This window comes from Bos indicus x Bos taurus, chromosome 10 (genome assembly GCF_003369695.1).
Source record: "Bos indicus x Bos taurus breed Angus x Brahman F1 hybrid chromosome 10, Bos_hybrid_MaternalHap_v2.0, whole genome shotgun sequence".
NCBI classification, from domain to species: domain Eukaryota; kingdom Metazoa; phylum Chordata; class Mammalia; order Artiodactyla; family Bovidae; genus Bos; species Bos indicus x Bos taurus.
The window spans coordinates 31,164,592-31,189,452 of NC_040085.1; the positions used below are offsets into that span (position 1 = coordinate 31,164,592).

General features: G+C 58.0%; 3 protein-coding genes across 6 annotated transcripts in view; all 3 read left to right on the forward strand.

The window, feature by feature from the left end:
• Positions 1-7,759, forward strand: part of MAPKBP1 (mitogen-activated protein kinase binding protein 1) — a 51,147-nt gene extending 43,388 nt beyond the window's left edge. For 2 of the 3 annotated variants that reach the window (XM_027553613.1, XM_027553614.1), the window contains 9 exons: positions 989-1,225; positions 1,682-1,848; positions 2,083-2,228; positions 2,335-2,532; positions 2,687-2,771; positions 3,055-3,338; positions 3,561-4,157; positions 4,602-4,687; positions 5,327-7,759. In XM_027553613.1, coding sequence (XP_027409414.1) covers positions 989-1,225; positions 1,682-1,848; positions 2,083-2,228; positions 2,335-2,532; positions 2,687-2,771; positions 3,055-3,338; positions 3,561-4,157; positions 4,602-4,687; positions 5,327-5,554 — 2,028 coding nt within the window. In that variant the 3' untranslated portion in view covers positions 5,555-7,759. The remainder of the gene's footprint in view (positions 1-988; positions 1,226-1,681; positions 1,849-2,082; positions 2,229-2,334; positions 2,533-2,686; positions 2,772-3,054; positions 3,339-3,560; positions 4,158-4,601; positions 4,688-5,326) is intronic. The other variant, XM_027553615.1, reaches the window with a different exon arrangement.
• Positions 7,760-7,944: 185 nt separating this feature from the next.
• On the forward strand, positions 7,945-14,405 carry JMJD7 (jumonji domain containing 7). Of its 2 annotated transcripts, XM_027553617.1 has the most exons (8): positions 7,945-8,031; positions 11,674-11,827; positions 11,903-12,156; positions 12,473-12,529; positions 13,050-13,145; positions 13,343-13,419; positions 13,640-13,799; positions 13,897-14,405. In XM_027553617.1, exons 1-8 carry the CDS (start codon positions 7,968-7,970, stop codon positions 13,983-13,985), a joined length of 951 nt encoding a protein of 316 aa, XP_027409418.1. In that variant the 5' UTR covers positions 7,945-7,967; the 3' UTR covers positions 13,986-14,405. The 2 variants fall into 2 exon arrangements, 1 of the variants encoding a protein (XP_027409418.1); XR_003513070.1 differs by having other exon boundaries at positions 11,674-12,156; positions 12,473-12,576.
• On the forward strand, positions 14,101-24,860 carry PLA2G4B (phospholipase A2 group IVB). Its single transcript, XM_027553616.1, has 21 exons — positions 14,101-14,187; positions 14,764-14,963; positions 16,644-16,716; positions 16,981-17,117; positions 17,231-17,362; positions 17,743-17,783; positions 17,975-18,017; positions 18,273-18,327; positions 18,656-18,786; positions 18,995-19,078; positions 19,336-19,373; positions 20,278-20,413; positions 21,107-21,243; positions 21,458-21,680; positions 21,816-21,933; positions 22,224-22,361; positions 22,533-22,637; positions 22,770-22,949; positions 23,254-23,420; positions 23,942-24,128; positions 24,234-24,860. Exons 2-21 carry the CDS (start codon positions 14,820-14,822, stop codon positions 24,452-24,454), a joined length of 2,490 nt encoding a protein of 829 aa, XP_027409417.1. The 5' UTR covers positions 14,101-14,187; positions 14,764-14,819; the 3' UTR covers positions 24,455-24,860.
• Position 24,861: the final 1 nt, after the last annotated feature.

Here is a 24,861-nt window from a genome sequence, read left to right on the forward strand (position 1 = left end):
CAAGGTTACAAGGGGTGCAGGATGGTGGAAGCAGGGCTCTCTACACCTGGCGAGGCATCTGGGCATCGGATCTGCCCAGGTGCCGCCCCCTGTGTTCAAGGAAGCTCCTGGGGTGGTTCCAGGTGAGGGGTGAAGCCCACCAGGTGAGGCCAGGGGAGATGGCCTACCCGGGTCAGCCACCACTAGGGGCAGCACTCCACTTGTTCAGCCACCTGGGGCCCTGGGAGCAGATGTGAGCAAAGAACCGGTGGACGTGGGGAGTAGAAAAGGGTCAGAGCTGAACAGTTAGAAGGAAATTTCAAGAAAGTCAAAGGGCCAAAGAATGAAATCTGGAGAAACTTTAGTGCTAAAGAAGGTTAGGAGGTAAGCTCAGAACTTCCAGAATAGTTAGGGGCAAAGGCCTTAAGAGGACCAGTAACTGAACAGTGACTTCCGGGTGACCAGGAGGAGAGAGGCTTTCAGAGGCGGCTCAGCCCTCCCTTGTTCCACGTCAGGATTTCAAGCATCAGCACCTTTCACTGTCAGCAGCAGCTTCATGGGATGATGGTGGTGTGGGGTCTGGCGCCTTCTGACCAGGCCCTGGGCCTCAAGCCTGGACTCTTGGCTTGTCCTTGGTGCTGTGTATGGACCTGGGGCTGTCCTCTGAGCGGGGGCCTTTTAGAGACTCCCAGGTCTGAGGTGTCCATGACACTGGTGAAGACTGAGACTGGAAGGTCCTCTAGGACAGCACACGGAGAATAGCTGAGAGCATGAGCTCCGGAGCCAGGCTGCCTGCGCTGGAACCTGCAGGCAGGCTGCCTGTGGAACTTGGACCAGTTCCCGAAGCCCTGTATGCTTCACTTTCCCTTCAGTACCTACCTCTTAAGGTGGTTGTGAGAATTAAATGAGCTAATACATGTAAAGTGCCTGGCACACACTAGGTGGCGCGTGAGTGTCTGCTGACTCTATCGTGTGACTGTTACTCCTCTCCCACCCCACCCCATACCAGGCACAGGAGACGGAGGAGTTCCTGGACCCAGCTCCTGCCACCAACCAAGGACCCAGAAGAAGGGGGCGCTGGGCTCAGCCCGGTGTGGAGCTGAGTGTTCGCTCTATGCTGGACCTGAGGCAGCTGGAAACACTGGCCCCAGGTCCTCGGGGTCCTCACCAGGACTCTCCGGCCATGACCCCTTCAGGTCCTGGGAAGCACAGTCAGCAGGCCCCTGAAACCTCAAGCGTGAGCAAGGTGAGCCTGCTTTCCCCCAGCAGTCTAGAGATCTCCAGGCTGGCTGAGCCAGCCTTGGGCTGACAGCGGTGCCTGAGCGTTCATCCCGCGGTGGTTGCTCTGCCCCCGTGGGGCATGGGTAACCTGACCTGCAGAGTCAGGTGGGCTGGTGAGGCTGTGCCTCACTTTTCCCCTTGGGTGGAAAGGCAAGGGGTTGCCTTTGTCCTGGGTGGGGTTCCCTGGAGGGCTCATGATATGAAGTAGTGGCTGGACGTTGGCAGCCCAGAGTGCTAACGTGGTTCTTCCTGAGGCTCAAGAACACTGGTTGGAACCCAGCCTGGCTTTTTGCTATCTGCTCTCAGAATCAGATTCCCTCAAAGTTGGTGCCCACTGAATCCTCCTTGCTCCCCTGCACCTCCTCTCCTGGACCCTTGCTCACATCAGCAACCCCAGCGATGCCACTCTGTGTGTTTCCAGAATGAAAAGCTCCCCCGACCTCAGGCTTCCCAACCCTGTTCCTGCCCCCACATCATCCGATTGTTGTCCCAAGAGGAAGGGCTCTTTGCCCAAGATCTGGAGACTGCACCCATCGAAGATGGTATTGTCTACCCGGAGCCGGGTGACAGCCCCACCCTGGATACCAGGCAAGGGTCCCGCAGACTTCTGGGGCCATGCATACCCCTCTCTCACATCTTCCCTTCCCTCCCAGTATTCTGTACTTGGGTTGGGGGCTGGCTCCAGGCACCCGGCTTGCCCACCATTGCACCCCTGCCTCATCTCCAGTCCTGCTCATGGGGCAGGAGGAAGGCAGGAGTCCATGGGGCTGCTGCTCACCACTGCTCACCGCCTCTTCTTTCCCCTGCTGGCCTCTCTGGCAGTGAGTTCCAGGTGCAGGCACCAAGCCGAGGGACCCTGGGAAGAGTGTATGCAGACGGCAGGGGCTCAGAGAAGCATAGCCCTGATAGTGCATGCTCTGTGGACTTCAGCAGCAGCCGCCTTTCCAGCCCTGAGCACCCCAATGAAGGTGAGGCTGCAGCCCCAGGGAGGGCCAGGAGCACACCGGTGGGAGTGGAGGCTCCGGCGACAGACGGGTGCAGCGTGATGCTTCTCTCCCCCTCCTCCACATCCAGACTCTGAGAGCACGGAGCCCCTGAGTGTGGATGGCATTTCCTCAGACCTTGAAGAGCCAGCCGAGGGTGATGAGGAGGAAGAGGAAGACGAGGGGGGCACTGGTCCCTATGAGGTGCAGGAGGGCAGCCCCCATACCCCGGACCAGGAGCAGTTTCTAAAACAGCACTTTGAGACTCTGGCCAATGGGGCTGCTCCAGGTGTGGTCAGATTGGTCATTGCAATCCTCCCTTTTCTCCTTGCCCAGCAGAGAGGGAGGGTCCAAAGGCAGGCCATGCCTGGGGTGGCCTTTTAGGGGAGGCAGAGTCTGGAGCCAGGGCTTGCTTCAAGTCATGGTTTCTGTCACCCTGGCAGGGGGCCCAGTTCGGGTACCAGAGCGGACAGAATCTCGGAGCATCTCTTCCCGATTCCTGTTGCAAGTGCAGAGCCCCCTACTCAGGTACTCTCCCCACAGCACCTTGCTTTCCTACAAGGAGCCCAAGCTCTCCTGACCTCGCAGTGCTCCCAGTAGGGCCTGTCCTGCCCCAGGGCGGCCTGAGCCGTCTCCTCTCCAAGGCTCAGTCTTCCTTGCCCAGCAGTACTGCGCCCTCCAGCTTTGTCCTGGCTGACTTGGTGCCTGCCCTTCTCTCCCAGCCCCCCTCAGTGCTGTGAGACCTTCTCCCTGTCTTGTCAGGGAGCAGCCCTGAGCCTTTTCTGGGCCTTCTTCCACATTTCCTCCCTAGGGAACCGTCCCCATCTTCCTCAAGCCTGGCAGTGACGTCGAGACTGGCCCAGGGGCTGCAGGCTTCTGGTGAGCAGCCGAGAGGCAGTGGTGCCAATCCTCCAGGAGCACCCCCAGAGGCGGAGCCTTCCCCTGGAAACCCTGGCCCCCAGCAGACAGTTCCTGTGTTACTGCCGCGACGCCGTCTTAGCCCGGACAGTGGCTGGTCCCCCAAGAGAGTGGCGGCAGCCGGCCCCACAGGTGGACTCCAGAAAGCCCAGTCGGTGCAGAGTCTGGTACCACAGGGTGAGGCACCCAGGGGGCTCGGCTCCAGGGGTTGGGTGTGTGGAGCCCATGGGCACGCTCGAGGAAGGTGGCCTCATGGAGCCCTGACGTGTCACTGGGCTTGCCAGTCGGTGTCCGTTAGTGAGTGTGTAAGGGCGCAGCAGCTCCTAGGGAGCTGAGCCTTAGCGCCCGGGACGTCTTCCTCACCCCCTGACCCGTGTGTGTGTGTGTCTCCCTCTGCAGATGAGGCCCCTCCACCAGGCCTGTTGCTCTCACAGGAGATGGAAGCCCAGGGGTGCCTGTGCCCCTTGCCCAAAGCTGATCGCCGTCTGTCTCGGCCCCACTCGTACCAGAGCCCCACCACCAGTTCCATGGCCAAGATTGCCCGCAGCATCTCTGTTGGGGAAAACCTGGGTCTGGCTGCTGAACATCAAGCTCCTGCCCCCGTCCGCATCTCACCACTCAACAAGCTGGCCCTGCCCAGCCGGGCTCACCTGGTCCTGGATATCCCGAAGCCACTGCCTGATCGTCCCACCTTGGCCACCTTCTCACCTGCTACCAAGGGCCGGGCCCCTGGTGAGGCAGAACAGCCTGGCTGCCCAGTGGGGCTAGGAAAGACTCACAGTACAGCTGAGAGGCGGGCCTGTTCAGGGGAGGGTGCCACTCCCAAGCCTAGGACAGAGTGCCAGGCTCAGCCTGGCCCCAACAGCCCCTGTGCCCAGCAGCTGCCGGCCAGCAGCCTCCTCCGAGGCCCTGCAAACTTGCAGCCACCACCCCTTGAGAAGACTCCCAGCCCTGTGGAATGTGCCAGGCCAGGGGCAGCCCTGAGCCGGGACTCAGGTGTGCACCGCTCCCCAGCTCTCATCTCCCGCCCCATCCTCTGTCTCCCGTCTTGTCGGCCGCTCTCTGGCTCCATCTCATTTCTATGGGCCCAGCCTCTGGTGTTTCTCGTCCTGTCTGCTCCTGTTTCGGTTCGTAAGTCACACCCTGATGGTGAGACACTCCGGCTAACCTTTATGGCCTCTCTATAACCCACTTCCCCTTCATTGCCCTCTAGCCCCTGGGGCTGGAGCTGGCCCTCTCCTCTGGACCATGTTTCCTGTGTGGCATTGGGAGAGTGTTGAGAAGGAAGGAGGCCAGAGGAAGGGACTCAGGGCATGTGGTGCTAGACAGGGTGGGGGGTTGGGTTGGGGTAGGCCTCTCTTGCTCTGAGCGGCCCCTGGGTGGGCAGGCTGGAAAGGACAACTCTTCTGGGCCTTGCTGAGCTGTGTCTGTCCCTTCCAGAACCAGCAGTGAGCCTGGAGCAGTGCGAGCAGCTCGTGGCTGAGCTCCAGGGCAGTGTGCGCCAGGCCGTGCAGCTCTACCACTTGGTATGTGTTGGGTACCCCCCGCCCCCTCTCCCCGTCTGCCCAACAGGAAGACAGAGCATGTCAGGAGTGCTGGTTAAGTATCTAGCACATAATGCTAAGGCTCTTCCACTGACAAGTGGGTGGAACAGTTAAGAACTCTGAGTAGGCGAATGGGTCAGGAACCAGGCCAGGCCTTTTGAACTTGAGTACGTATCAGTCGTTTCTGGCTAACAGCTGGAGGAGACATCCTCAGACAGGAGGGGATGGTGTAGAGAGCTCTCATGTCCTAGTTTGCTTAGGACCATCTAGCTTATGCCTGTTGTCCAAGTATAATTATTAATAGTATCCCTTTTCAGATTCAGAAATGATTTGGCCACTGAACATAGGGGACAGTCCCACAGGGGCTGAGGTTTGAAAGAGGAATTACTAACAAGATGTAGATGGTGCCACATCTGATGGTTATCCCCAGGGTCTGCCTCCATCCCCTAGCCTCTGGTCATACTTGCTGATCTTGGCATGCGGAACTCCTGGCCACACCCAGCAGGGCATGCAGTCCTTTCTTGGCGGCAGGCTAGACCCAGTCGGGGCCCCTCCCCTTTCTTCATCTGTTGACAATCCCCTCTACTGTTCCTCCAACTTACTTCAGGGGTCCCGTTGCAGGTGGCCAGCTGCAAGACACCCTCGGTGGAACAAAGTCGCATCACCCAGCTCCTCAGAAGCACCTTCTCTTCAGTGCGGCAGGAGCTGGAGGCCCTGGCTGGGGCAGTGTTGGCCAGCCCTGGCGGGAGCCCTGGGGCTGTGGGGGCCGAGCAGACACAGGCCCTGCTGGAGCAATACTCAGAGCTGCTGCTTCGAGCTGTGGAGCGGCGCATGGAACGCAGACTCTGAGTTCCAGAAGCCTGTCCCCAGTGAATGCTCCCCCCCTTCCAAACTGCATCTCTCCTCCACTCACCAAAACCTGCAAGGATGCTTGGAGTGGAGAGCAGGGATCCATGCTCAGAGGGGCCATGGCTTTCGCAGCTGTTCCTCACAGGACCCCTGTATTTATTAATTTATTTCCCTGACTGTTGCCTCACTCTCTTGGAACTCCTGCCTCCACAGCCATCTGGTGGCTCACACAGGGGCAGATCTTGGTCTTTGTCATCTTGGTGCTGTGAGGAGTCGGAGGGCAGCCTGCCCCACCTGGGGCAAGTCCAGAAAGGCCTGCCCTCCCTTCTTAGAAGCCATTTGAAATTACTGCAGGGATCAGCTCCCTGGGGTGGAGCACACACAGGGTATCCAAGGGGTAGAGGTGAGAGGTGATCTGGTGTCCTTGCCCTCTGGCCAATGGTGGAACTTCACCTCTACCTCCATGCCCCCTCCCACACCAGCTTACTCCCTTGGTTGCCAGAGTGGGGGTTGTCTGTTTTCCCCACTTGCTGGCAGTTCAGAAAGGCAGAGCCCTCTGGCCCTCTGGAGCTCTCCCAGCCATCAGGAGGCTTGAGTTGGTGTCAAGGCCTGAGCCCCCACATTCCACTCCCATTCCCCCCTCCAGGGGGGCCCTAGCATTGTCTCTTCCTGTGCCCCCTTTCTCTCCTGGCTGGAACTTGTGGAGCCAGCTGTGGGATGTTGCTGCAGGACAGTAAAGCCCTCTGCTGGGCAAACATCAAGCCCTGGCCTCCTTTCCTCAGCCCCTTGGCCTTCCCTGTTCTTCAGCCCTGGTCCCCAACAGGCTGCTGAAGTCGAGGCCACCTTCTCTCTGCATCCTGAGTGATGCTCAGTCAGAAGCCTGTGTTGGAACTTCCCTCGTAGTTTACAGGGCGCCGGCCCACCTTCTAAGGACCTTGGCCACAGAAGAAACCTACACAAATGCATACATGCACACACACACACACACACACACACACACACACACACACACACACATTTGAGTGCTCACCACTAGACCACTCGGCTGGCTGATGTGTGCCTGCTTTCTTTTCACATCCTGCCCTGGCTTCATCACCCTGGCTCCTATTAAGAATATGAAAAGGGATGGAATACACTAAGCCTGGATTCTGGATTCTTGGTTTTTACAGCCTAGCTGATGTGTAATGGCCCAGGGTATCTGTTTTGGGTAGAAGGAGCCTCCTCAAGGGCAATGCTGGGCACCAGGTGTGCTGGATGCTGGAGGCTGAAGAGAGGGAGGCCTATGGGGCTGCAGCAGGGGCCAAGAGACACACTGGAAAGGTGGTAGGTGGGCCAGGTAAGTGGTAGAGGTGAGGGGATAGAGTTGGGAGGGTAGTGTTAGGGGTGAGGGGAAGGAGCCAGGGCACAATGGGCAAGTAGAGTAGGACCAAGTACAGAAGCAGCTGTGGAAGAGTTGGGGTGAAGAACGTGTCTCTCGGCCCTGCTGCTTCCTCTGCCTCAGGTAAGTCAGGGCAGCTCTGCTTCAGCTCCAGGCTGGAAAGCTGTGTCCCTATGGGTTCTGCTGGCTCTCTGGGTGGAGGCTTGAAGTTGGATTCTCAAGGGTGCCCAGCTCTGCTTGCATTAGTCACCTGAACAGGTGAACCCTATTTCACCCTCACTGTTCTCTACTGCTACCACCTGCATGGCCAAGCTGCCAAGAAATCCTGGCCCAGGAACTCTCAGAGCTGAGTGTGGACCCCAAGAAGCCGCAGCTGTCCTTGTCATTGTTAGAAATCCGCTCCCTATGTTCCCCTGACCAGCACACCAGCTGCAGTCCACTGCAAGTGGGGCTCAGGCCTGGCCCTCTGGGCTGGGTTCCTGGCCACCCTCAGCCAGTCTGTCCCTCACGAGGACGGAGCGACACTCCTCCTGTGGGAAGGTAGCCACCCTTTTGATTACCAACCCCCAACCCCTACCCCCGCCCAATGTGGGGGGATGTTGTGGTCGGCGTCCGTCCCCTTCTGCATGTCTGAGGCCACCGGCAAATGCCGCCCCCGTTCAGATCTGCCCTGACCCAGTTTTGAAAGCCCCTTATTTATAACTTTTATACTTTGCCCAGGCCATGGCGCTTCCCCTACACCCCAGGTCTCACAGGGCAGAGGCTGTTTTTAACATGTCCGTTTGTATTGATGTATGAACTCATCAATAAACACAATCATTTGCTAACTCTGGGTTGTCAGCGAGTGGGGCGGGTAACAGAATCTGTGGTGGCGTGGGGTGGGGCAGTTGGCGGCTCCGTCTGCAGCCGCGGGGCGGCCTCGGGGACGCAGCCCGAGCTCAGGCGTGAGGCCGCAGGGGAGGGCGGGGCCTTGGGGCTGGGGCGGAATCTTGAGGAAGGCGGGGCGGGGCGGGGCCTCGGGGCGGCGGCGGCGTCATGGCGGAGGCGGCTTTGGACGCTGTACGGAGGGAGTTACGAGAATTCCCGGTTGCGGCAAGGGGTGAGTGGGCTGGCTTGTGGACTGCCAAACAACTTCAAGACGCGGGAGGGGCCTTGGGCTTGTCGGGAACAGGGTTCCAGAGCCGGGTGCGCCCTGGTCCTTCCTGGGCCGCTGATACCAGGGTGCACCCTTTTTCTTGTCTTCAGGGAGCTTGGAACCTCGTGCACATGGATCGCCCCTGTAATCAATCTTCTTCCGCAACCCCGCCCCCTCAGCCCCGTGGGTGGGTCCTCCTCACCCCTCCTCCCGTGTTCCCACAGCTTCGTGGCTTCCTGGGGTGCCTCTTCACCTATTCCCAAGGCCCGGTCCAGTGTTGACTCGCGCTGATCTGTTTCCCACCGTCAGCCCGCACAGAGTAACGGGCTTTCTGTTGTTGCCTTTTCCACCTTTCTCTGTTGTGAAGTCTTTCAAGTTTTTTCCTCTGTGAACCCCTGCTGGATCGCTTCCTTCAGGAGGAGACGCCTCCAAGCCAGGAGCGCTGCAGAATTTCAGGATGATTGGAGGCGGCTGTTCTAGAGATCCCTTGCTTGGTTTTTATTTTTTTCCTCTCATTCTCTCCCTTTTCTCTATTTTTAAGCAATGTCTTATCACTGAATAGTAACATGGGCACGTTGTTTAAAAACCAGAAGACTTATGTAAAGTAAATGTCCTTCCTTCCCATTCCAGGTTGCTTCCTTCCAGTAGTACTCTTATTAATATCCACACACACACCTATGACTGGATATCTCCCTTTTTATACAAATGGTAGCTTGTTAAGCACACTCTTCTGGTTCCGTAAATCTTCTAGGTCCATCTCAATCATCTTCAGTCTTTTCCACATCTGTGTACTAATGCTGTAATTTGCTTAATTAACCCCCTCTTGGTAGGCATTTAGGTTATTTTCAACCCTTTGTTTTTAATACAGCAATCAATACTTTGAGTATTTAACAAATATTTAGTAAGCACTGCAGTGTGCCAGACTCTCTCTGTTCAGTGTGTTTAGGATACATCACTAAAACAGATCTCTGCCCTCATAGAGCTTACATTTTAAGTGAGAAGACAGTTAACTGTAGGCACACTAGATGAATAAACCATACAGTAGGGAAAAAATGGGTTAGAAGATAAGTGGCGTGGGGTAAAAAAGTAAAGCAGAGTGAGGAGACTCAGGATATGGCAGTGGGGCAGGTTACACGTTGAAATGAGAAGGTCAGGGTGGGCCTCTGACAAGGCGACATTTGAGCACTTGTTTGAAGAAGGAGGGGAGTGGGTGCGCAAGCAGACCTCTGAGAGAAGAGAGTTCTAGGCAAGGGCGTGCGGGTCACATGCTGTAAGGTGGGAGCACGCCAGGTGTGTCCAAGGATCAGTGAGGAGGCCGGTGTGGCTGGAGCACAGTCTTTGTGCACATGTATGCTTTTGTTGGTTAAATTCCTAGCAGAAGAATTGTCAGACCAAAGGAATTGTTTGGGTCCTTTATGAAATTCTCCCTTTGAAGCCTCAGGAGAGAATAGTGGCCATTCTTTAAAGGAACTCTAAAAGGAGAAAAAGTGTAACTGAAATAATTGCAGGAAATACAAAGGGTTAAAAAAAAAATAGTTTCCACATAATTGAAGAATTCTAGTGAGAATAATAGGGAGATTTATTGGGACTTCGCTGGTGGTCCAGTGGTTAATAAGAGGGCTCCAAGTGCAGGGGGCATGGGTTCAGTCCCTGGTTGGGGAAATAGAATCCCTCATGCCACATGGCATGGCTGGAAAATAAATAACACAAGTGGCTATGTAAGTCAACCATACTTCAGAACAGAACAGGGAGATTTATTGAGCCCCACAAGGTGACTGCTTGGATGGGCTGGCGTGACTGGGGAAACCATTGCCAGATTCCTCCCTCTTGTCCCCATATCTGCCTGGCACGTTCCATCTTGCTTTTTGAGCCAGTGGAGTAAGCACACTTCCTTTTCAAGTTTTCCTGGGTCCCCCAGAGTCTTCCCACTCAGTTTCCATTTTTGATCTAACACCATTTCACTTTCCAGCTGTTTGCAAGGCCCAGATGACCAGTGTGGAGAGGCGGTCGTGAGAGAGACCATGAGCCCAGAGGTGAAAATGAGTGCAGTGGCTGTTGGGAGTGTGTGTTGTAACCACCCACTGGGGATGAAGACATTCAGGCTAGACCGCAGGGATGAAAATGACACAGCGAAGCCTCACGCTCTGTGTAAAAGCCAGGAGGAAGGCATTCCTGTGTGAGCAGCAAAAACAAAGTTGGGCACCCCCTGAGTAGAGTGTGTGCTGAGAGGCAGGCCCCAGACAGAAGGAAGCCAGACTGGAAAAGTAGGTTGGATCTCACCACAGAGCACCTTGAATATGTGCCAAGGCCGACTATGTTTCATCAGGAGTAGTGGTTAGCCATCAAAGGACTTTTTACCAGGGTGTGACAAGATGAGATTGTATTTAGGATGATGACGGGGGCCTGGATGAGGGATATTTTTGAGAAGGAGTGGAATTCAGCCAAGGAAACCAGTTAGTTCACTGCAGCAATCATCCAGCTGGAAGATGTTGGAGACTTTCATTCAACCATTAAGCAGATACTGAGCACCTACTGTGAGCCAGGTACTATTTCCAGGTACTGGGGATACATCAGTGAATAAGACAAGCATCCATGTCTTCATGGAGCAAACATTCTAGCAAGAAAAACTGATAAATAGTTGGGATAAGTAAAATACATAGTGTGTAAGGTGGTGATAAATGATAGAAAAAAAAAAAAAAAAAAACCAGGGGTATAAGGATATTGAGGGCAGGTTACAATTTTAAAAATAGTGGCCAGGGAGGAAAGCCTCATCAAAGTGACCTTTGAGGACCCAAATGAGCTAACTTTGTGGATGCCAGCAGAGGAAAGGGGTGTGTGGTGTGGCTTGAGAGACATAGGTAGTAGAATCAATGGCAGGTAGAGATGATCAATAGGATGCCAGGAGTGAGGGAGACGGAAGAGTCAAAAGAGGTTTTTGTTAAGGATGACGGAGAGCCATTACTGATACCTGTGCAGCTGGCGCACCGCAGTCTGCCCACACGCACACGGCAGTCTTGGTTGTCTGAGGTTGGTGATGCTGTTCGGTAAGACAGCAGACAGTTCAGCCCTTACTTTTCCTGTAGTGGTTTCATGCAGCAGCTTGTCTCCCCAGTTAGGTTGTAAGCTTCTTGAGATGGTGCTCGGATCATCCCTCCATGATGCCAAGGCAAGGACTGAGCACATTTTAGGTGCTTCCCAGAGATCCTTAGCCCACTCATAGCAGAGTTGGCCTTGGGGCCTCAGCTCTACTCACTCTGGAGCTCTCAGTGCTGCCTCCATGGCTGCCTTTCCTAATGGATGCCAGGAACTTGGCTACTCCAGAGTGGGAAGGCCAGGGGTCCTCTGGGCAGGGCCGGACATAGCCCCATGGAGCATTTGGGTTGGGCCCTCTGGACATCCTGGTGTGTTTATGGGTGCTTTACACTTTCTTCCTTAAACTTCCTTCCTCATTCTTCTATTCCTGGCTGTCCAGGGTCCCTTGGTCACTGTTAGGCCTTGCTCGGTGGCACAGAGGCCTGCTGGAGTGGGCATCTCTTACACGGGCAGTGGGGCAGCCACTGGGTACTGTTGGTGTCAGCCCCTCCCCCAACTCTCTCTCTCTCTCAGAGCTCAGCGTGCCTCTTGCTGTTCCCTACCTGGACGAGCCCCCCAGCCCCCTCCACTTCTACCGGGACTGGGTCTGCCCCAACAGGCCCTGCATCATCCGAAATGCCCTGCAGCACTGGCCAGCCCTCCGGAAGTGGTCCCTCCCCTACCTCAGGTGGGGGCTGCCCTGGGCAGGGTGTGGGCGGTGCTTTGGGGCCTCCAGGGCTGAGCTGATTGTCCCTTCCTCCAGAGCCACTGTGGGCTCCACAGAGGTGAGTGTGGCAGTGACCCCAGATGGCTACGCGGATGCCGTGCGAGGGGACCGCTTTGTGATGCCTGCTGAGCGCCGCCTGCCCCTGAGCCATGTGCTGGACGTCCTGGAGGGCCGAGCCCAACACCCTGGGGTTCTCTACGTGCAGAAGCAGTGCTCCAACCTGCCCACCGAGCTGCCCCAGCTGCTGCCTGATGTGGAGCCCCATGTGCCCTGGGCCTCTGAGGCGCTGGGTGAGTGGAGGCGGGGCCCTGGTGGGGAGGAGACGGGAGGGTGGGAGCAGCCGCCTTGCTATTTCTCTCCCCTTGGTGATGGCAGCCCACATTCTCGGCCCCACAGATCCCTAGGCCTAGACTTCGTTTTGATGAACCACTGAAGATTGCTGCTCTTCCACCTGCCCCAGGGGACAGAGGTCCCTTGCCATGCTTGCCCACCTCTGCCCGTTCTCCCTGCTCTTCCACTAGGACCCCACTGCTCCCCACCCAACATCACTGCTGGTGACTCCCGTCCTGGCCTCTCCTAACTCGCGCTCTGTCCTCTGACCCACAGGGAAGATGCCTGACGCTGTAAACTTCTGGCTGGGAGAGGCAGCTGCAGTGACATCGTGTAGGCGTCGGGAGTGCAGAGCAGGGGAGGAGGTTGTGGGGAGGAAGGTGAGGTGCAGAGTGGAAGGCTGACCTTGGATGGAAATTGGACTGCCTGATCTTTAAAATTTCTTCTGGGATTCTGGGGCTCAGATCCATCAGAGGGCCTTCCCTAACAGCTCCAGGTGGGTGGAGATGCCCACGGCATTGGACCTGGGGGACGCTGCCTCTTCTAGGTCCCTAGAAAGTGCTGAAGGCCAGCTGAGTCAGGGTGGACTCACAAGAAGCCTGTTTGTGTGAATTTCCCTCTTGGTGAAGATGAGCCCAGGGCCTAGCGAGTGTCTAGTCCCTGGCAGGCAGAGATCGGAGATGCCCGAAGGCCTGCCAGACTCCCGTCATGGCACCCCCTTGAGCCTGCTATGACTCCGTGCTTTTCTGTCACATCATAAGCTTTCTTGGGGTACAGGGCCCCGAGCGCAGTCGTCTATGCCCTCCTGTGGCCCGCTCCTCATAACCCTGCCTGCTGGGCCCTCTGTTGGCAGTGCATAAGGACCATTATGAGAACCTCTACTGTGTGGTCTCAGGAGAGAAGCACTTCCTGCTGCATCCACCCAGTGACCGGCCCTTCATCCCCTATGGTAGGGGATACAGCCTGGGAGGGGCCGGGGAGCCCCGTGGTGGAGGGAGGGCAGTGGGGAGCCCCGGGCGGGCGGGGGACATAGCATCTCCACTGCACTAGGACCCCTGGCCCCCGTGCCCCTGCACTCGGAACACGAGGGAGTGGTGGGCACACCCCAGGCCTTTCGAGGATCCTAAGACTTTCTCCTGGTTTCAGAACTGTACACACAGGCAACCTATCAGCTAACTGAAGAGGGCTCATTCAGGATGGTGGATGAAGAGGCCATGGAGAAGGTGTCTGCCTTGTTCCTGGGCCCCGGGAGAGGGGAGGCAAGGAGCCTGGACTCTGAGGAATGGGCACCAAAGAGATGGGAAGGTGGCGCTTTGCTGAAGAATCCCTTCATCTGGGCTTCCCAGTGCTGACCAGGGCAGGGTCCGGGGCATTTACCTCCAGGGACAGAGTTCGGAGCCTGGGAGGTTTGGGCCTGCTCCCTGGAGTCTGCCGTGTCTGCAGGTGCCGTGGATCCCCCTGGACCCTCTGGCTCCAGATCTGGCCCGGTACCCCAGTTATTGCCAGGCCCAGGCGCTTCGCTGCACAGTGCGGGCGGGTGAGATGCTCTACCTGCCGGCCCTGTGGTTCCACCACGTCCAGCAGTCCCATGGCTGCATTGCTGGTAAGGGGCGGCCCAGGTCACTGGGGGTGGGTGGGGAAGTGGTGAGTCTAAGTCAGAAGGGGGACCCTTGTGCTCCGGTTTCTGTTTTCCCCTACAGTGAATTTCTGGTACGACATGGAATATGACCTCAAGTACAGTTACTTCCAGCTGCTTGACTCCCTCACTAAGGTCTCGGGCCTCAACTGACCGAGCCCTGGTGAATATCACCAAGAACTACCCGTGGAAAAGGCCACATCTCTCCCTCAACTCTAGAGGCAGCTTGGAGCCAGAGGTGCTGGTTGTCAGCCAAGTTGGGCTTAGGGTCAGCTGCAGAAGCTTGGGAGGTGCCTGGAGGACCAGGAGGTGCCGGGCAGGTCTGGGTGTGAGCTCCCAGGAAGCTGGCACCCAGGTGAGGCAGTATCCTGTTCTGGAAGTGGAGGGGCCTTGGGCACTGTGTCACCTCTCATCAGTGCCATGACCCATGACCTTGTGCCACTTACTGCCTCACAATAGTGGTGTCCTGTCTGTAAAACGGAGATAATGATGGTTGCTACCTCATGGGGTGCTGGGGGTGCTGTCTGTGAGGATGGCAGAGGAAGTGTTCAATAAAAGGCATCGATGACTCAAGTGTGCTGAGAGTCCCTCTCAGTTGCCTTCCGTGGTCTGCTGAGGGCTGGAAGGTACAGGTGAACATTTTGGAGTGATGGTGGTTGAGGTGAGGACTGGGTCTAGGCTGGAGCCTGTGGACAAGACTCCTCTGTCCACCACAGCTGTCACAGCCTCTCTGGGGCATTCAGGCCGACCCCAGCTCTTTGCTGTAACAGTGGCGTGGAGCTCATGGGCTCAGAGCCCGCAAAGCTCTTCCTAGCTTCACTCTGGACCTGTTTGTTCTCCTCCAGCTCTAGGGCAGCTGGTGGGGTCTGTGGTTCTGGGGGTCACTGTTGTTTCTCTCACAGCAAGCACATTTTATGTTTTGGCTGCCCAGTATGTAGGATCTTGGTTCCCTGACCAGGAATGACCGTGTGACCCTTCAGCGGAAGCATGGAGTCTCAGCCACTGGACCACCAGGGAAGTCCCTGGCATGCAGCTTTGAAGGGCTTGTTTCATAGAACAAGCCACAGCCCTGCCTGGTTATGCTTTGGCCCGGGGCGCTCTCACGTCGACCAGCGCTCCTGTCAAGACCAGGTGGTTCTGTCACACTGGCACCAGGAGGGTGGGAAAAGGCCTGTGATGGGGGACATGGCTCTTAGGTCTGCCGCTGCCCTGGGGCCCGCTCCCCACTTTCCAGACCTTAGCAGTCCCTCCTGCACCCCCACCCCACCTCCAGCCTCCTGCTCAGCCTCTGACAGTCAGCTCTCCAGGGGCCCTCGTCACAGTCCAGGCAGGGAGAGTACGGCTGGGGCAAGGCTGGAGAGAATGGGGGTTCAGGGGTGTTGAACCCCCATCAGGAGGGCGTCAGTGGCTCGTGTAGGTTTAAGGTGTCTCATTTCCTGGACAGATGGCTGGTCCAGGAGTGGGCGTGGGGCTTGGGTGGGGCAGAGGTGGCTGGGAGGAACGGGAGGAGCTTGGGGCCCGCTGGGACATCACTGGCTCTGGGCGGTAAAGCTGCCAGTCCTCAGTCTTGCAGACACTGCCATTACTCCCTCCTGAGGACGCTGCCTCATGGCTCTGGTAAGACCCAGTAGGGCACTGGTTCCTGCAGCCTGGTTAGCACTGTTTCTTTAGGGAGTGGTGGGCTTCTCCAGCTGTTTGCCAGCCTTGGACCGTGGTGGGGAGCAGAAGCCAGGGAAGAGGTAGGGTCTTGGGATGAAGGATCATTCAGTGTTCTTCCTGCCCTAGAGATGGGCTCCAGGCAGAGCTCCCTGGCATGGTGGATTCAGGCCCTGAGAACTCAGGCTCCCAGCTGCTATCCTGGGGCCCCAGAGGCAGCAGCTGCTCTGGCATTGCTTCTGACTCAGTTGCTTGGGGGTGTGGGGGCCCCAGGGTTGACAGTGATGGATGAGCTTCCCCAGCTCTGCCCCTGGACTCCATCAGGGCCCTTCTGAGGCAGGGCTGAAGGCCAGAGGAAGAAGGGATTAGCACAGGGTGTCCAATCCCCAGATCCAGGGTTGTGGGTCTGGATGGAGCCACATGGGGATCATCTTTAGCCTGTCCTTGGAGGACCTGGAAGACCAGTCAGCCTGTGGGTGAGCTGATCACTGCTGTCCTTAGACCAGTGGAGAGCCCATTTCCAGAACTTCTGGCCAGGGGTGGGGAGTATGGGAACAGCTCCATTAGGGGGACCAAGTCCAGGCAGAGGCCCACCATACCTCTTTCCTTCCCTCTGTAGCCTCCTCACCACCTCTGCCACCCTGGGGCCCCTGCTACCCAAGATGAGACTGCTTAGTAAAGGGGAGCCGGGGATGTGGGGTAGAAAGAGTAAGGGTACTGTATCGGGAACTGAAGGGAAGTGTCGGGGTTGAGAGCACAAGTCGAGCTAGCCTGGTCTAGTCCTGGCCCCGATCTCAGGCAAGCACTTCTATTTCCTTGTGGGTTTGGTCATAATAAGTAGTCCCCACGCACAGAATGGCTGTGTGATTAAATCGAGTTAGGCTGCATCAAGCCCTTGGACCGGAGCCGGTGCAGAGTGTTGTGTAAGTGTTGGCAGGTGTCATCAGGAGATACTGGTTAGCGCTGTTTCTTTAGGGAGTGGTGGGCTTCTCCAGCTGTTTGAGTCCTTTTGGCTCAGACTCTGGTTGGGGGAGAATGGGCCCAGGACTGGGCAGGGCTGGTCCTTTTGGTTCAAGATTAGGCCTCAAGGTGTCATCCCAGCCTCCCTTTTGGGCCCACCAGCTGGCCGTAAGCCTGTTTCTCCATCCTCTGCAGGCAAAGGTGCCTGGGACCTGCTTACTCACCATTCGTGTCCTGCAGGCCCATGGCCTGCCCTCCAAGGACCTCGGTGAGTGCAGGGTCTGGGGAGGCAGTGGTTTTGCAACTTCAGAGCCAGCCCAGGGTGTTGGGGAGAGACGCAAGTAGGCTGGGTGTGGGAGGCTCCTTGAGGGTGCAGAGAGGAGGCGATGGATGGAATGTCGAGGTCAGGCCCCTGCCTCCTGACCAGCCCCATTCTCTGGGTCTTCTGGGGCTGCAGTGATGGAAGGATGCGGGCTCTGGGCAGCTGGGCTGGGAGGGACTCTTGGCCGTCACCCTTGCCTTCTCCCCACAGTGACCTCCTCTGACTGCTACGTGACCCTGTGGCTGCCCACGGCCTCCAGCCACCAGCTGCAGACGCGCACAGTCAAGAACTGCAGAAACCCCGTCTGGAATCAGAGCTTTCACTTCCGAATCCATAGCCAGATCAAGGTGGATGGGCGTCAGTCCTGGCGCCGCTCGCTGCCCCCACTGTTGCCTCCCAGCCCCTTGTTCCCTGCCTCACCCCCTCTTCCTGCAGCCCCCTCACTCTATTTCCCTTTCAGAACATCGTGTATCTTAGAGTCTTTGACCAGGACCTTCTGACCACGGATGACCCCCTGTTGTCAGTGCTATTTGACGTGGGGACCTTGCGGGCTGGGGAGTCCCGGCGCGAGAGCTTCTCGCTGAGCCCTCAGGTAAGGCTGTGTGCGGGGCTGTGGAGGGCCTTGGCCCAGGGAGAGGCTGCTTCGGAGGGTCACCAGGTACACGTCTTTCTTCTCCAGTGAGTGATCCAGGAGTCCCAGAGGCTCTGTCAGCAGGAGCTACTGGGCAGTCTTGTCCCCGCCTCTGTCTTGGCCCCTAAGCCAAGGGCAGGGTTCTTGGAGCAGTCCAGGGAGGGTGGACAGTAACTCTCCTCACTGCTGGGACTATAACCCAGGTGTGTGGGGGATTCACACACACACACACACACACACACACACACACACACACACACACACTCTCTCACTCACTCACTCACTCACTCACTCTTTCTCTCTCTCCTCACTGTTTCTAACTTGCTTCTTTCTCCCTCCAGGGTGAGGAACGCCTGGAAGTTGAATTTCGGCTGCAGAATCTGTGAGTCGGGCTGTGGGGCAGTTCCCAGGTGGGAGTGATCCCTTCTGGGAAGGACAGAGCCCAGCACACCCAGAGCTGACACCCCTTCCCTGGGAGGTGTCTGGGGTGGAGGAGGAAAGCCTGGGTCTCCTTGGGGGGTGAGAACCTGGGAATGTGGGTTCTTGCTGAGGGTCACTGAGGGCTCTTTCCAGGACTGATGGTGCTGAGTGCCTCTTCAGCAATGGCATCCTAGTGGTGAGTCTAGAACACCACCCCACCATACCGTCTGCTTGCCCTCCTCTTGGCCTGAAGCTCAGGCCCACCGCGGGGGTTGGGTGCAGGTGTTGGGGGGCCCTGGGATTTCAGTTCAAGAGGATCCCACCCCAAGCAAGTGTTTGGTCACTCAGGGCCAAGGTGAAAAGGTGTCAGGAGCAAGAACCGGAGTCCTGAGACGGGGTGGGGTCTCTACAAGGGAGGGGCTCGAGTCTGAGGCGCTCTCTTCACACCCAGGCCCGGGAGCTCTCCTGCTTGCATGTTCGACTAGAGAAGGCAGGGGACCTGCAGGGTGAGTCCCTGACCTGCTGGGACCCACTGGGATAGCCCCCCGGCTCTCAGCCTTTGTTGTCCCCTTTCTGAGGGGACCTTGTACTCTTCGCCCCCAACTCTTGGTCAGGAGCAAGGGGCAGGGATGCATCCCCACTGGGGCTTTTCCCCTCAGTCCTCAGAGGGCTGCGGTGGGGGCCCACCTCCCAGCCTAGCTCTGGGCCAGACTACCATCTCAGTAGGGGGAGGGGCATGCCCCCACCCTCATTTCAGACCCCTTAAGGTGAGACAGGGGCCTCTGTGGGCTGAGATCACATTCCTAGCCTCTCTGCTCTGGTTCCTGCTTCCAGAGTCGGAGGGTAGAGTTCAGCTTGTGGTTCCCGGGTCCTGTGAGGGTCCACAGGAGGCCTTCGTGGGCGCTGGCTCCTTCCGCTTCCATTGGCCGGCCTGCTGGGAGCAGGAGCTGAGTATTCACCTGCAGGTAATGCCCGCTTCAGACTGGGTGCCATCTCTGTCTTCATCCCCAGCTTCTCCTGGCACCCCCGGTGGTCAGGCAGCCTGGGAGGTGTGGGGTGACCTCGGCCTCCTGTCCCCTTCCTGCTGCTTCTTGGTCACTCCTAGGGCAATCTGTGAGGCTCTGCTGGGACGCAAGGGTAGAGGGTCTTAGGTCCTCGTCATCCTCCCTGCAGGATGCCCCCCAAGAGCAGCTGAAGGTGCCCCTGAGGGCTCTGCCCTCTGGCCAAGTGGTGCGACTCGTCTTCCCTACATCCCAGGTACTGGTGACCGGAGGAAGAAAGCCAGATGCACATTGTGGGCACAGTCCTTGAGGACCTGTCCTGCTGTAGCGGCTCCTGTCCTTGGCCCCCACCCTGGACAAGGGCCAGGCCAGGGGAGAGGGGTCTTCAGGCCTGGCCCCTGTGGAGATGGCTGGGGCCCAAGGGTGCATCGGGCCATCATAGGGTGTGAATGGGGCTGGGGTGAGGGGAGTGGGGTGGCCCATCTTCATGACTGGAGTGTTCATGGTTTTTAGGAGCCCCTGATGAAAGTGGAGCTGAAAAATGAAGAAGGGTGAGAGGCCACCTGGGCAGTGGAAGAGTCACGGGGGACAGCTGCTGGGCACTCGGCCTGGGGCCACCTGGGCACCAGGGAGAGTCACGGGGGACAGCTGCCGGGCACTCAACCTGGGGCTACCTGGGCACCGGGGAGAGTCACAGGGGACAGCTGCCAGGCACTCAGCCTGGAGGAGAGGACTCAGGGCAGCCCCTAGCGGGACGGGCCCCTGACAGTTCTCTCAGAGGCTCAGGGGTTTGCTCCCATGTGGCATGTGAGGTGCGGGAGGTTTGGCAGATGAAGGCTCTTGCTGACTTTTTACTCTCATTCTTGATTCAGCCCGAGGGGTGTATACCTACCTAGCCTGATGCCTGGTGCCTGGGAGGCACTTGAGAAATGTTTGGCTGGGAAAGCAGATGGAAGGCAGGAGAGTGGTTAGAGGTGCAGAGCAGGCAAGGAAGCCCAGAGAAAGGGCAGTCACGCCCCTTGAGGGGCAGCCGTTGTGGGCGGGCCTCAGCTGAGCTGCAGGAGACGGGCGGAGTCACCCGCACTGGCCAGCCGCAGGATGAGAGGCCAGCTCCCACCAGGAAGAGGAGGGAACGTCATTTCTGCCCCTTCTGGAGCCGTTTCTGGGTGGGTGAGGGAGAGGGGCTGAGGTGGAAGCAGATTGATGGTGTTGGGTCCCACCGCTTTCCTGGTCTGTGGCTCTGCAGCGCTGCTTCCCCAAGGATGTCCCCACCAGGGTCTGGGGTCGCCTTCTCCCCTCACATCTACACATCACCCTTCAGTCAGGACACCAGAGGTGGGCTGAGGGTTGGGGAGAAGAGAGGTGAGAAGGATGGTGGTGAGCTTTTCAGGGCAGGCCCAGTTTCGTTCTCTGATGATCCCAGGAGCTGCTTCATGGTCCCTTCCTTCCCACCAGACCCAGGGACCTGGCTGTGCGGCTGGGCTGCGGGCCCTGTGCTGAGGAGCAGGCCTTCCTGAGCAGGAGGAAGCAGGTGGTGGCCAAGGCCCTGCAGCAGGCCCTGCATCTGGACAGAGACCTGCGGGAAGATGAGGTCTGGGGACTGCGTGGGACTAGGGGGCTGTCCCAGATGCTGGCACCGGTTGTGCCCTCACCAGACCAGCACTGGTGCCAAGCCTGCTCTGCCTCCTGCATTTGATGTTGTCAGGAGCTTGATTGCATCAAATGCAGAGCATGGCCTGAGTCACCAGGAGCCTGTGAGCTTCCCCACTGGGCTAACCTGCCTTCTCATTGTTCTTGGTCCTCGGCCTGCTCCAGGTGTTGAGGCTGGGCTCTGGGTAACTGACCAGTGAGATGTACAGCCTCAGGGCCCCCTGCTGGCCTGGGGCAGTCCTTGGAGGTTCAGGTCAGACTGGGGCCGCTCCTAGGGAAATGACCTCTTCCTGAAAGAGGGAGCAGAGTGGCTATGTGGGAGACTTTTGAGGTGACCCTGGGGCTTCAAAAAAGTAATCATCAGACTCCTTAGGGGTTAGGTGTGGAGATGAAGCCTGGAACCTGTCCATTTTTTCTGAGTTCTTAAAACCAGACAGGCCTGACCCTTGCAAGCCCACTTCCGACTAGACCCTCTTTGGGTCTGACTAGAACTGGTCCCAGGAGCCCCAATTAGATCTTGACCAGGTTGAGCTGTGGGTGAGCTGAGTGGTCCCTTGGATTGCTACCACCTCTTCCTGTGGCTTGACCGGCCTCTCGCTAGGGCCTCTTCGAGCCCCGTTGTCTTCTCTTCTAGATCCCAGTGGTTGCTGTTATGGCCACTGGTGGTGGTATCCGGGCCATGACCTCACTGTATGGGCAGCTGGCTGGCCTAAAGGCGCTTGGCCTCTTGGATTGTGTCTCCTACATCACGGGGGCCTCGGGCTCCACCTGGTGAGCTTGAGTACAGGAGCCTACAGGTGGCTAGCTGGGCTGTGGCAGGAGGGGGGCAGTGGTAAGGTTCTATTAAACTCCACAGGCCTCTCTGACCCAATTGGAAAGGTGCTCCAGGGGACCGTGGAAGGTGTCTTTCCGGCTGCCCTAAAATAGAGCCCAAGGTGTGCAGTGGGGTTCTAGTGACAATCCCTCCGGCTTTGGCATTTCCCAGGGCTTTGGCCAACCTCTATGAGGATCCAGAGTGGTCTCAGAAGGACCTGGCAGGGCCCATCGAGTCACTGAAGACCCAGGTGGCCAAGAGCAAGCTGGGTGTGCTAGCCCCCAGGCAGCTACTGCGGTACCAGCAGGAGCTGGCTGAGCGCGCCCGCCTGGGCCACCCGGCCTGCTTCACCAACCTGTGGGCCCTCATCAACGAGGCGCTGCTACATGACGAGGTGTGGGCAAGGGCAGGGCAGGGTGGGGTGGCCAAAGCCAGGGAACAGTGTGGAGATAGGGAGCAGCTCTGGGCAGTAGGGGGCAGGAGAGGCCCCAGGAGACCATGGTATTAAGTTCTCATTCCCTTCCCCTAGCCTCATGACCACAAGCTCTCAGACCAGCGGGAGGCCCTGAGTCGAGGCCAGAACCCCCTGCCCATCTACTGTGCTCTCAACACCAAGGAACAGAATCTGACCACCTTTGAATTTGGGGGTGAGTAGTGCTGGAGCCAAGACCTGTGCTCTCACAGTCGGCGGAGTGAGAGGCAGCTCAGCCTGTGTGTGAAGGTGGGCGTTACACCCCCTCTGCTGAGCCTGTCATCCCACCAGAGTCACTCAGGCTTTGGGACAGAGACCGGGGCCGTGGGTCCTCACTCGGGATGCCAGCAACGGAGCTGAGCCTCCTGATCACAAGGCTGCCTGACGCGGGGCCCGTGGTGGGTGTGTGGGGCCTGAGGGTCCTCAGGTTCCGGGCCCCACCGTGAGGTGTGTGGTTCTTCACAGAGTGGTGTGAGTTCTCCCCCTACGAGGTCGGCTTTCCCAAGTACGGTGCCTTCATCCCCTCCGAGCTCTTCGGCTCTGAGTTCTTCATGGGGCGCCTGACAAAACAGCTTCCTGAGTCCCGCATCTGCTTCCTGGAAGGTGAGGGGATCTGGGAGGTGGGAGAAGCTGGGGACTTGGGGAGAATGGGCCTGGGCAAGATGGTGGGGTCGACTGTCTCAGCTCAGTCGTGTCCTGGCCCTGGATGGGTGGTGGGAAGGGTCAGGTTGTGGTGACGTGGGGGACTCTTTTCCTCTTGGGTCTCCCGCTCAGGTATCTGGAGCAACCTGTATGCAGCCAACCTCCAGGACAGCCTATACTGGTCATCCGAGCCCAGCCAGTTCTGGGACCGCTGGGCACAAGCTCGGGCCAGCCTGGGTAGGTGCCTGGGTTCTTTCACCAGGATGGGAGAGGCAGCTTGTGGGGAGCATGGGGGTGACTCTCAAATTTTGTGAGTCCGCAGAGGCTGGAATAAAGATCTGAGGGTCCCTTTGCCCATTTTGACTGCAGACAAGGAGCAGGTCCCCCTTCTGAAGATAGAAGAGCCTCCCACGGTGGCCGGCAGGATAGCGGAGGTTTTCACCGACCTTCTGACGCGGCGTCCACTTGCCCAGGCCACCCACAATTTCCTACGTGGCTTCTCCTTCCACAAGGACTATTTTCAGCATCCTCACTTTTCTGCCTGGAAAGGTCCCTGCTCTCGCAAATCTTCCCATGGCCATCTGAGCCTTGGGTTCCTGATCAGACGTCCACTCTCTCCTGTCCCTCGGCCCCACGCTCTCTCTGGGTTACTTGGAGCGAGAGCCACTCTTCCTTTCCTTATGCTGGGGTCAGGGCCCATCTGTGAGACCTGGGGAGTTGAGGCTCTGCTTTGGCAGCAGAGAGCAGGAGCCAGAGGGACGAGCCTCCTCCTAGCAGCAACATTAGGCTAGATGGGCTGGTGCCCTCAGCACCAGTGACAGCTCTTCCCCACCCGATTCCCCAACCTTTCCAGCTACCAAACTGGACGGCCTCCCCAACGAGCTGACACCTGCAGAGCCCTACCTTTGCTTGCTGGATGTTGGGTACCTTGTCAATACCAGCTGCCCACCCCTCCTGCCGCCCACACGGGATGTGGACCTCATCCTTTCACTAGATTACAATCTCCATGGAGCCTTCCAGGTGGGCTGTGGGCAGGGTTGGGAGGTGGGGCAACCCTAGGCCTGCCCTCAGGTGGTCTGACATCCTGACTCCGGTTTCTGGGCCAGCTTCCCTTTGTGACCGCACCACCACATGAATGAAAGGCTGTGAATTCTATGAACTCTCCTCCCAGGGAACTTACTCTGCTCAGGAAGCTGGCGAGGTTTTAAAATGTATTTCCTATTTGGGTCTCCTTTGCTGCGTCTGTACCCCTGTTGGGTCCTGGATCTTTGAGACTCTTTGTTTAGAGTTTCTATGTGGGTCCCAGGAAGGATTTTTGCCTCCCAGTGGCAGAACCTGGGTGTTGTTAGCAGCCCAGCTTCACTGAGCCCAAAGGAGCTGCTGCAGAAGGGCTGCCCGTTTAGAGCCTTTCCCTGGCCTGCTGGGTCCACTAGTGTCTGACTTGGTGTCTTAGCAGACCTCCACTTATAGTCAGTCCAGTATGGAGGACACTGGGAGCCCATGGGGCCCTCCTGCTGAGCCCACTTCTGCCCACCCTGCAGCAGCTGCAGCTTCTGGGTCGGTTCTGCCAGGAGCAGGGCATCCCGTTCCCACCCATCTCGCCCAGCCCTGAGGAGCAGTGCCAGCCCCAAGAGTGCCACCTCTTCTCGGACCCTGCCCGCCCTGACATCCCTGCCGTGCTGCACTTCCCTCTGGTCAACGCCTCCTTCAGGGACCACTCTGCCCCCGGTGAGCCACAACCTCCCTCCTCTGTGTCTCCCCCCATGTGTCCCCCAAACCCATCCTCCACCCCCAGCGGGCATCCCCCATGGCCGGGCTGCACTCTCCCCACAGGGGTCCGACGGACAGCCGAGGAGCAGGCTGCTGGGGAGGTGAACCTGTCTGCATCCGACTCCCCCTACCACTACTCGAAGGTGACCTACAGCCTGGAGGACACGGACAAGCTGCTCCACCTGACGCAGTACAACATTTGCAACAACCAGGAGCGGCTGCTGGAGGCCCTGCGTGAGGCCATGCAGAGGCGGAGGCAGCGCACGCAGCGCCGGCCCGAGTGATGGGCGGGACGGGGCCGCGACCAGCCCCACGGCCCCCGACTCTGTTTGAGGCTCACTGAGTTGGGGTGATCACCAGCTTCCGGAACCTCTAGCGGTTTGGACGGCCCAGTTGTGGTCTCCAGCCCTCCCAGGGGCTCCCCAGGGTGCAGTGCCTGGCACTATCCAGACATTGAATCCACCGGCACCCCTGCTGTGGGCACCCTGGGGTAGGTGGAGGATTTTAAATAGGGGCTGTGGCCTGGTCTCCAGGATGTGGCCAGAGATTCAGAGGTTCTGGGCAGTGTGGGCCCTCTTTGTGTAGGCACACAGAGCCCATGACCTGTTGTGTCCTTTTGCTTCCTTGCTACCTTGAGTAGCTGTACAGGGTGAAATAGAGCACTTTATGTGTCACAGAGATGCATACAAAC